Raw genomic sequence first — 16,918 nt, forward strand, 5'->3', positions numbered from 1 at the left:
TTTGGGCTTCTCTATATTGCAGTTTTTAGGCCTCTGCACTGGCATTAGCTGTGGCCAGGGGCATCGTGTTTTTGGGCTGTCCGTACGTCCTTTTGCATACGTACCTTCGCCCCATACTTGTGAATGCAGTATCTCAGGAACACCTTACAGGGATTTCCTCAGATTTGGTACAAACGTTCACTTGGACTCAAGGGTGACTTCATTAGATTTTGGTGGTCAAAGGTCAAGGTCAATGAGACCTTAAAAAACATGGGTTTTTTTGGCCATAGCTCAATAATATATGCTTATTTTGGCAAAATTTAACACAAATACTAATTATAGTTTAGGTCAGTAACCCACCATGTAATGATTAATGAAACAGCATCCTCGTGAGCTGTCATGATGAAGCCTCAGGCCTGCAGGCTAACCTTTACAAAGTAAATACTCGGCCTACAACACGAGAGTTGTGTAGGAAACCTGACAGGAAAAGTGCTTAATATTTGGACTAAAAGATTGGGAATGCTGGGGGAGATGCAAAATGCCCTCAGCAGTGGGCATTTTGGGCAGTGGAGTGTTTCCTCAGGGAGGAAACAATGCTACATTGTGGTATAACACACAACATGTCATTTCTAGATTTAAGTATTTTAAGTTAAGCTTCTCCTCTATAACTTTCTGGAAATGACGGGTTACATCATCGGATTTGATCCTATCCAGTCTGTCACACGCTCCGGTGTTTATCACCCGCAGGTCCACTAACTGCGCCTTTACTCAGCTGTGTCAAGTTCACCAGAATAAGACCAGAAGTAGGGGGATTCATCTTCAAAATAATAGCGTAGTGTCAAACTTTTAGACTTTTCACTGTATACAGCTCTGTAGGTCAGTGTAAATATGGTGCCTTCGGACTATCACTTATCACTCACTTATTAAATCATTTATGCTGACTGACATGCACTTGGTTTGAAAAGGATTTTTTTGCTTTGTTTTCATGACAACAATATTCTTCAATGCTTAGAATTGTCGAAAAAAAATTAAGAAACTCAGTTTATTGGGACACTGATACTGCCCTGTCACAAAATATTAGTTATATAGTTTCAGGGGTCTTACTGAACAGATTTAACATAATACAAAAAATAAAAGTCTTATAATGGTCGAATAATTTTTTAAAACATGCTAATACATTTACAGTTTTTTTATGGGGAAAAAAATGAAGGTTCACTGTTCTTAATACAATATATTTATTGTTATTTCATTATATATTTGATAAAAGAAATATCAGTATTAATTCTCGCCATTTCTGGGGTGTTTTCAGAATGCTTTGATGGTAAACATGTAGAATAAATATGTGGAAATAATAACTACTGGTAATGCTACCAGTATCATGGTAACAAATAGATTTATGTACAGTACATAGTTTGTAATGTTTTCTTTACTTTCTGTCTTAAAATGACCGTGACGTGACCTCTTAACCAGTTGGTAGAGGCCTATATTTGAAAAACTATGGGGTCTAGTAAAAACAAACAATAAAAAACTATTAAAATAAACATTATTATTTATTAATGATAAACGTTTTTATTGACTCAATTAAAAAAATGCAAATTAATTTAGTGTGGACGTTAAAGGGATAAATAATACTGACAAGAATGAAAGGTAAATTCGCCTAAAACTTTACCCTTGAAATGTTGTCATACACCATACTAAAGCTGTCAACACAAATTAATTGTCTGTGATTTATTTTGAAACCGGAAGTCGTATTTCCCCTGACGCTGGCTTGACACTCTGCGCTCCGCTCCGTTAATCTGCTCACGGTAATAATAAGTAACGGACAGGTCAGAGGCAGAAGGATCCAGCACGTCAGTCTCTACGGAGGACCGACTGTTCGCAGACGCTGACAGGACCGCGGGGCTGTTTTTATCTTGAACTAACACCGATATCGTTTTTAAATGCTCGCGCAGCTGTGATCAGACAAGCAGAGAAGATGATGATCTCCCCGTGGGACCGCTGGTACTCCACAAGCTGCTGTCTGTGCTGCCATGTCCGCACAGGAACCATCATCCTGGGGGTCTGGTACATGGTGAGCACCGCCTATCGCCTGTCACTCACTGCCTCCATGTAGACATCCAGAAACAAACCATCAGGGAAAACATGACCTCGTCACAAACCATTCATACTGTGTGCTTATTTTCATGATACTGCTGGGTTTTAGAGTGTATTCCATTATTAATAAAACCCATATTCTCACTTAATTTAAGAAAAAGATTGAATTATTCTCCTCTTTAAAAAACATCACAGCAAACCTTAAAGTGTGTTATTTTGTTATACTCTAAATTAATAATGTATTTTTGTAGAGGGAGTGTTCTGTGTAAAAATGGGCAATAGTCACTCAGGTTTTGGTGCCTTTATCCTCCTCTACGTCACTGATTCTATACATGACTGTAAATGATATTGGAAACCTTTCTGATGTGAACAAACTTAATCAAAACATGAAAATACATGAACCCTCTGTTTGTGTTATTGAATGTGCCATTCAATTATTAATGGTTATTCTCCTCTACATCATTGATACTAGACATGATCATATTAAAGACCGTGAATGTTTTAGATAAGAAATAACTATTATTATTATTACTATTTTACTGAATGAAAGTATGGAAATATAAGTACCCTCTTTTCTGTGCTATTTAGCTGTCATTGTAAGATTTCTTCTCTTGAACACATGCCTCTGTTGTGCAGGGGAGGGTTGACTGAACCAAACACCACATGTGGAAAAATCCTCTCTCTGCTCCCTATGAATAAATTAGCACTTGGCCTCTTCAGGTAGCAGGTTTTGTGTCAGGCTGCCTATTGACTGCAGAGAATTTTCCATGACATTCACCTGATCAATGGGGATGTATGAGTCATATGCATAATTAGCTGTGCCCGACAGACCAATACAAAGCTCATGTATGTGCCTGAACTTAGAGCTTTTACTGTAGATATGTAATTTAACATAGCTACACTATATCGAGGATGAGCTGTAATTATTTGGGGTTTGTTGCTCTGCAGCTCATGACCATTTTGAAATCTATATTCAGCATCTGCCCTTTTGCAATGTTCTACTTTCACCTGCCCATATTGCCCCCCACCTGTCTGCCCATATTGTTGCCTTTATCTACCCATATGTTCTCTGTCCCTAAGCTCATCAATGCCGTGGTGTTACTCATCCTGCTCACAGCCCTCAGTGATCCTGAGCAGTACCACCTGACCAGCGCTGAGTTGGCTAATGACCTGGATGTCATGGATGACGCCAGTAAGTAGCCCAGCAGGCCACTGTTTCTAATGTTCTACCTGAAAGTAGATCTCAAAACAACTGACTGTGACAGATGACTTAATCTGGGCTTGCGCGGAGTGACACCCTCAATAGGGTTGTCAGCTGACTAATAGGATGATTTATTGTGTTATTAGAGGGACCTCACACAATTGTCTAGACGAAGGTCAGCACTTCTCTCAAAATCAAACACCCAAAGCCACAGACATGCAAGCCTAATGTCCATCTGTGCCGAGCACTTTGAAAAGCCTTCTTAACAGACCAGGTGCACAGTGGAACAGTCTGACTGGAGGTGGGCCACAGCACATGCTGCTGGTAGCCTCTGATTGGGAATGACTGTATTGTCCCACTTCCAAGGGATTAGGGTGTCCTATGATTCATTACTGCAGGCTGGGCGTTAGGACACTCTCAGCCAGAAAAATGACTTCTGTTCATAATAAGAACGCTGTTATGTTGCTCAGTTATTTTAGCACTGTCGAATGATCAGATGTGACTATGGTGTTTTTTGAATTTTTACCCTTCTGCCACTCCATATGGGTCGGAAATATGCCGCTAATTCCACTGAATAATGAATCAGAAAATCAGCTGAAAGAGACCCTCGACCTTATAGTTGCTTTTTCAGCCAAATAACTCAGCGTGTGTTGGAGACTGTGCTTTTTGTTGACAGAGGCACTAGTCATTATTTTTGAGGCACTGGCTCAAAATATAATTCAATACAGCATCAAAGCCTGCACAGCAGCTATTTAGGGCATCAAATCTTCAAAACAGGACATCAAGCTGTGAGATAGACAAAACAGCAAATCCATCAGGCAGTGCTCTGCTATTTCTATTTTAACATATTCCTCAAAAATTGTTCTAGATAATGAACACTAAAGGGACAAAATTATGGATTTCTCACACCATGTCACAGTAACTGAACTTTTCTAATTAAATAGTATGACATTTTTGCAAATATGTTCATGCTGAGGTAGATGAAAAGATTGATACTGGAGTCAAGAGGTGATTAGCTGAGCTTAGCTTAGCTTAGCTTAGTTTAGTTTAGCTTAGCTAGCATAAAGACTGGACAGTTAGCATCATGTCTCTTTCCAGAAATACACTTATCAACATTTCTAAAGCTAACTAATGAACACCCGTGTTTGCCAGGAAGTAGGTACAGCACACAACTCTCCTTAAATTTCAAATAATGTTTTAACATTGTCTTTGTGTCATCTTGAAATGACATTTAGTGTGTTAATTGGTTAGCTATAGGCTACAGAGCCAAGCTAGCTGTTTCCCTACACTTCCAGTCTTCATACTAAGCTAGGCTAATCCCTCACCACTCTCATAGTGTTGTTTTCGGCAGGGACAGACAGGTAATTTTTTAGTGGAATAGCTCTAAAAAACACTGAATAATACCTGTCCAGCACCAAATGACAAACAGACAAAGTTAGCAACTAGCTGGTGAACACAGAGCAGCACTTCGCAGCCAGATAAAAGTGTGTTTATGTTCTCAGGTGCGATGTTTCCCAGCTCAGTATCCTCTAAATATGGCTCCTTAAGGAGACTTATCAACAATGTTTTCCCTTGGGTCATATGTTCAATGTACATTTCCCTGGGTCAATATGTTGAAATTATCCACCCAAGCTTATAGTCTACTGATGTTACACTCCTTGAAACATATGCCCATACTTCTGGGCAAAATTCTTCACTTTAGATATTGATATAGCTACAGTGGCTGAACGGATTTTTACCATTCAAACTACATTTAAAATGTCAATATCCCTTTGTTCATTTGCAGTTTGAACTGTGAAGCTTGCCCTTACCAATCTTTTATAATAATAGATATAATATTAAGAGACATAGGACCCTAAGAACATAGGGATGACTCCCTTCCCTCAGGACTTGGTGGAAACCAAAAACAGAGCTAAAAGAAAAGGGCATATTGGACTTGCATTCACCAAATGGCCACATTAAATCCAAACAATGTCTAAATAGGCAACTTTTAACTAGTTGACGATACACCGATGAGCCAAAACATTAAAACCACTGACAGGTGAAGTGAATGCAATGTTCTGTTGGGAAATGTTGGTGTTCTGACATTCGTGTGGATGCCACCTGACACGATCCACCCACTTAAACACCAGTGCAGACCAGGCACAACAGCACTCCCCAGTAGCTGTGGCCCCCCCAGCAGGACAACACGCCACACCACACCACAAAAACTGCTCAGGAATTGTCCGAGGAACGTGACAAAGAGCTCAAGGCATCAACCTGGCCTCCACATTCCCCAGATCCCATCTGATCAAATATCTGTGGGACAGTGAGGGGGTTTATTTTGTCTGCAACGGTGTTCGGGTGGGTGGAGCATGAATGCCAGGACCCAAGTTTTCCCAGCAGAACATTGCACTGTAACAAGACCGTCAATGTTATTCACTTCACCCACCAATGGTTTTAATGTTTTGGCTGATCGGTATTTATTAAGCTAACATATCAACTTAAAAGTTGATATATCTATATCACAGAGTTGTGTTTACAGCTTGTTTCTATAAAAAAAACTTGGCTTGTCACAGTTTCCTCTATTAATGGCATTTTTAATCACTGGTTTTTGATTTTCCAGACACCTGATTCTGTCTGCCTTTTGACGCTCACCTAAATTAGACTCTGAAAAAGAAGTGTTATATTGCCTCTCGCAACATTTTAAAGCCCTTTTATGAGCAAATGTGATTCATCCTGTGACTCAGAGCTACAAAATATGTATTGTCATTTTATAATAGATATCTGGTATTGTATTTAAGCAAGTCACAGGATGGAGAAATGTTAAATTAAATTCACTGTTTTCCCCAGTAGTGCCACTTGTACTATATTTTGGTTTTGCCTGCTGCTGTCCTTATGTAACAGAATGATTAGTTGTGTTATGTAGACTTGATGAGGTCAAGCTGACATGGAGCAAATGACAGAGTAGATGTTAATTCCTTGTGTGGCTGACAGATGCAGCTCGTCTGTACAGAATTTGTTTTCGGTAGATCAGCTGAACATGATGTTGTGAACATTTTCATAAATCTGATTTGGAATTGTATGTGCCTCAACCAAAGTGACCTCACACAGACTCTCACTGGCTTTTAACTACACTTCTCTCTGCTACAGACATGTGCATTGCCTCGGCGATCTCTCTGCTGATGATACTTATATGTGGGATGGCAACATATGGTGCATACAAGGTAAACAAATGATTCATTAGATTTTATTGTAAACACACTGTAATCTCCCTGCGACCCAGTTCAAGCTCTGATTTACAGTATGTCCACAGTGTTGGTTAAAGAGCTCAGCATGTTTCTCTGCCCTCAGATTCACCTCATCAGCCTAACCTATAAACCTAAAAGACATATCTCTGTTTCAGCTGCGTGCCGCCTGGATCATCCCATTTTTCTGCTACCAGATATTTGACTTTGCTCTCAACACCCTGGTCGCTGTCAGCATTGTGGTTTACCCAAACACGATACAGGATTACCTGCAGCAACTGGTGAGAAATCTTGAGTGTTTTCATCTTAAAAGTGAAGTCAGTGATATCTAACAGCACAATATTGACTTCTTTGTGGTTCACAAATTTCATGATTTGTGTAAGCTTTTAACTTGGCATTACTCATTTACCATGTCAGTAGTTATTAATGTACAACTACAGATGCTTTTACTATCTTAAGACCGGTGCTCATTTAACCTCAAATGATCCCTCTGCTGGTTTTGTTTTTTTGACTCCCGTACAGCCTGATAACTTCCCTTACAAAGAGGAGATCGCTGCCCTCAGTAATGTCTGCTTGGTCTTCATCGTGCTGCTCTTCATTGGCTCTATTCTCGGCTTCAAGGTAATGTTGTCTTACCTCAAAGGGGCCTTTCAACCAAAAATCAAATCAATCATATTTTTCATCTTACCTGTAGTGCTGTCTATCAGTGTGGATTGTTTTGGTATGAGTTGCCGAGGGTTGGAGATATCGACTGTAGAGATGCTTCCCTTGTCTCCAGTATAGTGAAACTAGATGGCACTCAGCTTGTGGTGCTCAAAGCGCCAAAAAATACATTTGAAAAACTGAACAGCAATGTCTCTTTCCAGAAATCATGACCCTGTTACTCAAGATGATCCACAGATTATGTTGTGAACAGTTTCATAGGAACTAATTTCTTTCTACCAAACTAAATAGCCCCCTCCTGCTAGCTCACCTAGCACCACTGAGCTAGCAAATGTTACAGCTCAACTAAGGAGGACAACATTTATGTGTACATCTCGTGCTGTCACGAGCACGAGCCTCTTGTCCAGAAATAGATACACTTCCTTCTGCCCAGTGATATGGTCGGCAGGTGTAGTTCTACACAAAGAAAACGAAACTGCTCACAACAAGGTCTGTGAATGATCTTAAGTAACTGGGTCATGATTTCTGGAAAGAGAACGTTTTTCAAATGTATGTTTTTTGGTAAGAGTAAAAATATGTATTTTTGATTTTCAGGTGAACTGTCCCTTTAATTTACATAATCTTCTCCATACATGTAGCAGCACTTAAAGTTCTTTGCAGGGTTGCCAGGCTTATATTTGCAGCATAACACATTATCTTACAGCAGAAAAGATGTATTATGCATGGTTGTGACACAGGCACCTGCTTTTTATGTAACTTTCTGCCCAGATGTGATTTTATGATGACTAGTGGATTTGCTTTCACCAGTTCTGAGGAATGTATAAAATGTTATGATTTTTCTTTTAAAGATAAGTTTTTTATGTTTTGGGAGCCCCATCGAATTTCATTTCAAATCATCCTGGAAGGTTTTTGGCAAGAGTCATGCATCTCACAGCAGATGCTGTCCAATAAGCCTTTTTATTACAGCAGACAGCTTTGACTTATTATAGTGAAAAAAGCATTATGCCCAGTTACAAGTGACAGTAATGGTGGCTCTGTTTTATTTAAGTGTCCCAGTAAGCCATGATTGTGTGACAGTAAGCCATCTTGCACAATACCGGGACTAAAGCAGCTAAATGGAATTCAGACATCATACTTTTTTTCATTTCATTCATTTGTAGACTCTTAGGCTTGTTAATTTGTTTTGGGTTTGTATTGTGTAATGACAGATCTATTAAGCTGTCGGATATGTTGTTGTGGTTACGCCGCAACTCTGCTAACAACCAAAAACATATTCTGTAATAACTAATGTTAAGTCTGAGATTATAAGACAAACTGCTACTAAACAGTTTATAATATGGTTTGGACTGTCATAAGTAAGGGGATTTCTATCGGAAACCCTTATGTAGTTTCCTCAGAATCTGTATTTGGATCAGCAGTTGTGTGAAGTCATTTCTGAGTGATGGAATAATTTGCTTTGCACAGTCAGTGTCATTATCACACTGCCATTTGCAGTGGAATAGAAGCTAAATTGAGTGATCTCTTGCTGAAAAGGGATCTCTGCAGGTTCCCATGGAGGCTGTTAAAATAACCTAGCTGCCAGAGCATTAAAGTGACTTCTTAATTGGGTTATTATAGAAGTTAGAAAGCTCAGTCTGGCTTTGGGTTTGTGCTAGTGGATGGATTTAGCAGATGGTGTTGTGTTTGGCTGAAGAGTTGCAGTAACAAGCTGCCTGCTGAGAGGTAGATGATTCCTGGATGACGGAGAACAACAGGAACTTGTTTTTAATACTCTAAAGCGATGAATAGCCCTCAAATAGAATCTGAAAACAGTTTGAATTCAACAAGCAGGTGATTGGATTACTATCATCTGTATGTTATGTGAGTTATTCTCAGTGTTAGTGAGAGTTTCTTTGAATAACATACTTTTATTACATCCACTTTTTCACTATGAGACATGATGTGCATGTTGTCATGGCGCCAGCTGTGTCTGTCTGTGTGCAAAAATAAAATATGGGACAAAAATGTAACACTTACACCACAACTTTCCTCAAGGGATGAAATGAAATGTTACATAATAATGAGGAAAAGCTGAAACCACAACACTGTTTTAAAACTTGCGGGCTTCACTACAACAAACCGAAATTATAAAAAGATTAAGAGTCTACAACAATGAGCACGGTTACATGTGCACAATAATCAGATAACTGGGAATAATCAGGTAATGGTAATAATCCGATTTGATGCGTTTACGTGCACTTCAATAATCTGATAATCAGAAAAACCTGGTTTACATGATTCTGTCCTTCAGTTGGATTTCTCCCCAAGTACATGATATAAAACTCAAACTTCCTGTTACAGTAGGTACTCATATGCTTGAAAAACCTCGAAAAGTACGCAAGTCATATATTTGCAAAATAAAGCACTCATCATGCTGACAGCTTATATTCTTACAGTACTGTTTGTTTTTATCATTAACAAATACATGTGAGAGCGTTCTAATGTGTAGTTTATCAATGTGGAGCCAATTTTACATACTTTGGGTAGATTCGGAGTAAAAGTACTGCAAAGTGCAATATACAAGTGTATTGTACATAAACTTGTCACACAAAGTGCATAACATATAAGTAAAATAAAATAAAAGTGACAATTTAAACACTGAGAATATAAAAATATATTATTTTATGTAAAATCTTTTTCTGAAAGGAAACAAAAGCTGTCAGGTTAATGTAGTGGAGTAGAAAGTACAATATTTCCCTCTAAAATGTAGTGGAGTGGGAGTATAAAATAGCAAAACCCGAAAGAAACCAGATTAAAGGGTATACATTCACCGAATAATCTGACTATTAGGGAAAAAGCTAGGTGTGTTTATCTGATTTCTCATAATCAGATAATGGCTTTTATCTGATAAAGCCTATTGGATTATGCTGTTCACATGACCACTTGAATAATCAGGTAACTCCAGAAATCAGATAATGATCGGTTTATTAGTGTGCATGTAAACGCGCTCAATGTTAGCAGCTCTGTGAGGCTATATTTGTGTGTGTCTGTACAATATTTCATGGCTACACATTAAATATATCATGGGTAACTTTTATAAAACTAACATTTTGTCATATTGGCTGACACTGTCACTCCATCCACATGAGACAGATGTTTTCAGAAACACATTTTAGTGTACTGTTTAGCTTTGAAATGTGAAAGTTTTCTCCAGCCCATGTTTTCAACATGGCTGCCGGGTCACAAACTTTCTCATTTTACACCTAAACAGTACACTAAAATATGTTTCTGAAAACATTTGAGGTGTGAAATAGGCAATGCTATAACAGAATCTCGATTAATATTTGATCAGCGCTGCCTAGTTTGACAGTTTGATAGCAGTTCACAAGCAGTGATTGACATGATTTGCAGCTGCATTAGAGACTCCTTGGCTCTGATTGGTTGTTTTTGTTCAGGTGTGGTGTTTTTTTGCAAATGCCTTTAGATGGAGCATGACTCATTATAGACTTTCTGTCTTATATGCTACTGTCAGGATATAGTGACAGTTTCAGAAAATATGACAAAAAGGTTTTTTTTTATCAACTACATCTTTAAAACGTTTTTTGAGATATTTGAGTTTTGACCAAAGTTGTGGACAGACCAATATTGCCATTCATACAGCCATGCTTCTAGTTTGGCTAACAACCATTTCTGTTTTGTAATGCGAAGCCAAATATGTTTACTTACTCATAACCAAATTACATATCACCTACCATAACCCTACTTAGTATTTCTGATTTTTGCTAAATAGCAGATGATGTTGATGTCATGCAGTTAAAGCTTCTAATCTGTGATTGTGTTCTTTCTGATATCAGGCCTACCTGATAGCATGTGTGTGGAACTGCTACAGATATGTGAGCGGCCGGGGTTCTTCTGAAGTTCTGCTCTATGTCACGACCAATGACACCACGGTAAGACACATATCACATAAGTATGGGGATATCATGTGCTGTATTTTTCTGTGTCAACAAATCCTGTGAAAAGACAGAAACCAGTCTGTCTCTCAATACTTTCCCTCTGGCCCTAAGCCTGTTGTGTTTTAGTGAAACAATGTCAATCTTTAAAAAAAAAAAAAAAGTATACAGATTCATTTTTTAAAGGCTCAGTGGTTTCTAATACCAGCTCAGCACTGTAGTTTTTCGCAAAATTGATTTAAACCAGAGTAAAGTCTTGGAATGTTTCAATGGTGGATTAATTAAATAGTAATGAGGGAACATGTCACAATGTGCAATAGTGTGGCTCACTGAAGATTTGAAATCAATTTTGGACAGTAATGGAGCTCTACAGCATGGAACAGTATATTGACATACTGTATCTTTGGTTGAACTGGCACCATTTTGTAGTAGCATCAGTTCTTGTTAGAACTGTTTTTTGTTGATAAAAAGAAACAAAGAGAATATGACTAGACTTACCTTTTAAACAGAAGATGGAAGAGCATGGGCTAAGCTCTGATTAGCTGGTCAGTTTTCTGGTAGGTCAGGCCACAGTTGAGGGAATCTGTAGAAAAACATTTTTTTTCTGCTATTTTTTTTCTGTTAGACCATGGATGGTGAATGTAAATCACATTTTCCAATGAGCTGTCACAAACGTCTTTGTGCACTCTCGCTTTAACACCAGCACTGCAGACCTACCTCACACGCAGTGTACAGCTGAACAAATACTTTTGTCAGCGTTAACTGTAAGAGAAATATTTCCACAGCAGATTAAAATAATTAATAAAATGTAGACATGACAATGAGTGAGAAAAATATCATCACTGTGCACGTGTACTATATGTTACCAAATTCATAGTCCATTAAACTATCCTTTATGCCTACATTCATTGTCATCTAGAGATCCAACATAAAAGAATATCTCGATTTGCTGTTTAATTCCACTTCTGCAGAAAAATGATTACCTTATTCAGTCCAGACCACAAGTCACTTTTAATCATCTGCGTAGGTAGGCCAGTCTGGCAACTGTAAAGCCGTCATGTTGGGGGAGGAAGGAAGTATAAAGATGGGCTGTCGCAGCAGGTAGTTTTACACAGGCTTACATGGATGAAAGAACAGACTTGGATGGAGAGATGTGGCTCCATTGCTGGCAAAGCCATTATAATGGTGGCGGAGGCACAGTAGTAACAGTAAGTGGTACAGTTAAGTGAGCTCTGTCTGGGTCTCATGTCGGTGTTCTGTTGCTCAGGCCTGGCCCCCTGACCGCTGTTACCCTGCTGCCCACACACTTATTATAACTGATTATACCTTGACTGAAGGGAGAGGAAAAAGTAGGCTGTAGAAACACTAATGAACTGTTGTGACTATTGTGGACATTTTTCATCATGAACACACAAGGAGCTGTTGACCTTGCAGTATGTTGAGCTTTACAAGTATAAAAAACCCCTTCCTCAGTCTGAAGTCTCCTCTGAGTGTAACATTCCACACAATTTAAAACAATCCACCACACCTGACAGCTTTATACACCATGTGGCTTTATGTGATGTTAAGGGCTTCTACGAAACAGAAACTCCTGATGGATAAAACACCAGAGCTGTAAAGAGAGGAACAGGAGGCTGCTCTGTAACTCTCTGACATCATTAGTGAAAAGTGCCAGAAAAACAGCGGTCTGCCCCTTTATTAGTCTCACCTCTGCAGGTATGCTTTTTCAATTAGAACTTGACATATTCAATTAGAGCTCCCCACAGACCACAGGCAGGTTTGTGGCTTTTGGTTAGCAGCTTGCATGACTATGCATCAGTTACACAGCAGTTAGGTCAAAGGTCCACTAATGCGTCCCGTATGAGCAAAATTCCTGCACATACACTCACACCCACAGTCAGGTGCTTCATTTGGCAATAAAGGAGCTGCAATAAGTAACCCTTTAAATGCCTCACAGAACAAAATGAACATCAATTTCTCTTTATAAAACGGGTGATGATTGAACTGTATGCTAAGCTCCGCAATCAGTAATCACTGTTGCTACGCCTGTCAATTACACCTGTCAATCTTTTTATTCATGCAGAGCACATACACAGTTTACAGTGATAGCAGTGGCACATTTACAATTCGAAATTCTAGTCATTTGTGAAACATCAGGTCTTTTCTAACTGATGGCTGCAGCTACTAGATTTCATTGGTTGTAGCTAGCTAGCACAAGCTAATGTAATTGGAACTACATCACTTTAGAAATGTTGATATGATTTGTATGAAACATAAAAAGGTAACACATGGTTTGCAGAAATGTACAATGCCAACAATTTATCTGGCAACTGTTCTGATCTTTGCCCTCAAAAGCCAGCTTCTTATTCATTCAGTCATGTTTTGAGAGGGTGTCCATCAATTGCTGTACAGGCCACTACAGATCAAGGGGGCATTGATCCATGTAGGAGTCACTAGTAGAGGCTGTTGAAGGAAATTGATTACTTAATGTCCATGTCATTCTCAAAAGATCAGGGTGGTTCACCTTCACTGAGGAAAGACTGAGTCTGCACATGTGTGCTGAAACCCTCAATGGCTCATTGTTTAAAACATGGGAGACACAGGTCAGACACATGCTGTTGTTGTATATGAAATCAACTGAACCATTGAGAGAGCCTCCATTTCTGTTAACCATGGTGTCAACAGCAAAACCAGGGTGTTGAGTCACACCGAAGATGTTCTGACTCCACACAGTCTCAGCTTTGCTTCCTGGTTGATTACCTGAGAAAGAGACGAGCAGAGAGGAAGCTTAGATTTGTGCATTTGATTGAATAAAAGACTTTCTTCTGAATGTTGTAAAGACGTGAACAGGTTTATCATGGCACATCAGAGAAAAGTGGTAATGACAAACAAATGATTGCTTTTGGGAGTGTAAACCTACAGAGAAACATCCTTACTTTGAGTGTGAATGATGAATAGCAGAGGATGAATAAGCAAGTCTGCCCTCTCTAGTTAGAGAGTCTGTGAACTGCTTTAAAACTAAATCTGGATGCCAACACCTGCATTTGTTTTGGTCACATGGCATAGTGTCCTATATCTGATTCATCCCCCACATTATTCAGGACACTCTGTGTACTACATTTCCCTTTTTGCTCTGAAACAGTTGTTCACTGCTCTGCTTCAGCCTTGCAGATAGTCATGGTTTCAAATCAAAATACATTTCTGCTCATTTGCTTCAGTATCAACCCGTGAAACATATGTGAATGGTCATAAGGCTGCAACTAGCTGTTGTTTTGCATTAGTGATTATTTCTTCAGTTAATTTATAAATCTTTTGGTCTATGAAATGCCTCACAAAAAGAGGGAAAATCCCATCACAATTCCCAACTGCCCAAGTCCATATTTAAACCTTCTCTTTTTGATTGACAAAAGTCCAGAAAAATACTAACTACTAACTAAGAAAACCAGCATATATTCACATATGAGAACTGTGACCAGTACATTTTGGTCATTTGTAATTTTTGGTAATTTTTTTCTTAAAGCACGACTTAAACTATTGACCCATTATGAAAAATGTTGCAGAATAATTTTGCTTCAATCAAAATCAATTAATTGACTCACCTCTACTTGTTCAAACACTAGTCTCCTCATCCAAGAATTAAAGCCAAGTAAAGTGAAGCTGCTTTTAGTTTTTATGGAACAAAAGTAAGGTGGGGAGGAGGGCTTAATATGTTTTTACTGGTGATGGACTTGTTCAACCGTGCAAACACAGCCCCTGTCTTTTATTCCTCCTTGAAAAGGTTGGCGTTGCAAAATCTGTGCATATCCAAAAATCTGTTGATATCCTTTTTATGTTTAAACATAAGTGTGCTTCTCCTTCCAAACAGAAATGTGAAATTCTTTGGGACATGCATTTCTACACCTGCCTTGCAAACTGTTTGTAAGTTGGTTTGTGTACAATGTATCCCTGACAACACACAGAGCCGGCCGTAAACAGGCAGGAGGCTGTGTGTTGCAAACTGCAGTAAAAACCCCAGTTGATACGCATATTGTCAATATGCTGTATACATTCCAAAGACCCTATGTAAACAAGTAATTCTTGAATATCCCACATTTCACTTGTTCTAATTTGGAATATCCAAACAGAATATGCTGTTTACATGACCTGTATTAAATCCAGAATATTGTCATACTCAGAATAATAGTGGAATATTAGTTTGCATGTAAATGTACGCACTCAGACAACCCTCCGTTGGTTGAAAAAGAAAAAACACATCATCTTTCTTCTTCTCTGACCCCACCATCCCACCCTATTAATTTCCATACAGTCCATAGAGCATTTATGTTGTTATTGTACCTAATAAAACTTAACTTGGGCTGTTTTAAATGCAATATCATGTATTTTACTCTGTTTTTTTAATCTTAAAGTGCTTCCTGTCCACCATTTTGATTCTCTCTGTGTATGAAATGTGTCGTATAAAAACCGCTGCCTTGCCCTACATACTCAGCTCTCCATGGTGCATAAATATATTTGATTAAAAGTCTGTGTTTAGACTATTTTTAGGAAGCCATAATTGTCTCTGTGCCATTTAAACTCTTCCTGGCCTATAGATATTTCACTTAATCAAAAGGTTTTACTGTTAAATTCTCCTTCTGTTTGGAAATGCACTGAAGCCAGTGTGATGTCATGCAACTTAAACCAAAACAGACATTGACAGATTTATCATTATTATGACACTGATTATTTTGAATTGTACCTGCTTTTTTGCAAAGTCAAGTGACAGGACAACTCATACTAACCAAATTCTTTTATTTCTGCTCTTTCCTTTTTATCTCCAGGTGCTGCTGCCTCCGTATGATGACAGTCTCAGCCTCCCTCCCAAGCAGGCTCCTCCACCGTACACCACCGCTACGGCATGAAAACATTCCCAGCATCCTACTGACTGGACCCTGCTGTTAATAAAACCCCCAGCAAGATTAATGCACCACACTGCCTCTCCAGTGTACAGTATATTCATGGGTATATTGAAGCTACACAAACATTACAGCACACCCATGCATGCAGCGATACATACGTACATGCACACACCTCTACCACCACCGTGACCTCTCATCCCCTCCTATTATTTATTGATGACCTTATGTTCTTACTGTAGCTCTTCCATATGTCCGTTCTGTTTATATAAATCCAGACATGATGTGCATTTTAATGCATTTAGACCTGGTTGTAATAAGGCCCTAGAAAGTTTGATAGATTCTATATATTTTTATCGATGCTATTTAAGCTCTGTGTGTACCTGTAATAGTATTTTATGTGTGCTACCTTTCATATTCATATCTAACTTATGCACAAATGCAAAAATGACGATCTTATTGCCCACGGTAATGAGTGAAGAGTCGTCCAGTGTTTCCTGTTTGTCTTGTCTCTGCTCCTGATCAGGGTTGGATTGCCTTTATTCACAACTTTCTATCTGATGGGGTGCCCTTTATAGATCCATGTGTGAAGTGTCACCTGGACTGGAAGTTTTCCCAAAGAAATGCGTCTGCCTGTATTCTGACATGATCAAAGAGCAACCTAGTGTATATCGAACATATCACCTTCTTTTACTGTTTTATTAATTTACAAATCAGAATTGTCTTGTGTTAAAAAAATCAGGAGTGTCGAGTTGTGTTGGTTGACCTTCATAACTTTAAATGTAACTGTGTGTTTCTACTGATAGACGAGAAATGTCTTGGGCTGCTATTTATCTATTTTGACAGCACTGATCTGGAATCAGTTTGCTCTTTGAAGTCACTATGAATTAGTTTCTCGAGGGAATCTTGTGCAATGACTCTCGATCGGGC

At 38.7% G+C, this 16,918-nt stretch overlaps 1 protein-coding gene across 1 annotated transcript; it reads left to right on the forward strand.

Annotated features, from left to right (window-relative positions):
• Positions 1 to 1,802: 1,802 nt before the first annotated feature.
• LOC117265584 (lysosomal-associated transmembrane protein 4B-like) lies at positions 1,803 to 16,714 on the forward strand. Its single transcript, XM_033640143.2, has 7 exons — positions 1,803 to 2,050; positions 3,154 to 3,265; positions 6,407 to 6,480; positions 6,660 to 6,782; positions 7,024 to 7,122; positions 10,998 to 11,093; positions 15,914 to 16,714. The coding sequence occupies exons 1-7, from the start codon at positions 1,955 to 1,957 to the stop codon at positions 15,992 to 15,994; spliced, it is 681 nt and encodes a 226-aa protein (XP_033496034.1). The 5' UTR covers positions 1,803 to 1,954; the 3' UTR covers positions 15,995 to 16,714.
• The last annotated feature ends 204 nt before the right edge of the window (positions 16,715 to 16,918 follow it).

This window comes from Epinephelus lanceolatus, chromosome 10 (genome assembly GCF_041903045.1).
Source record: "Epinephelus lanceolatus isolate andai-2023 chromosome 10, ASM4190304v1, whole genome shotgun sequence".
In the NCBI taxonomy this organism is placed as follows: Eukaryota; Metazoa; Chordata; class Actinopteri; order Perciformes; family Serranidae; genus Epinephelus; species Epinephelus lanceolatus.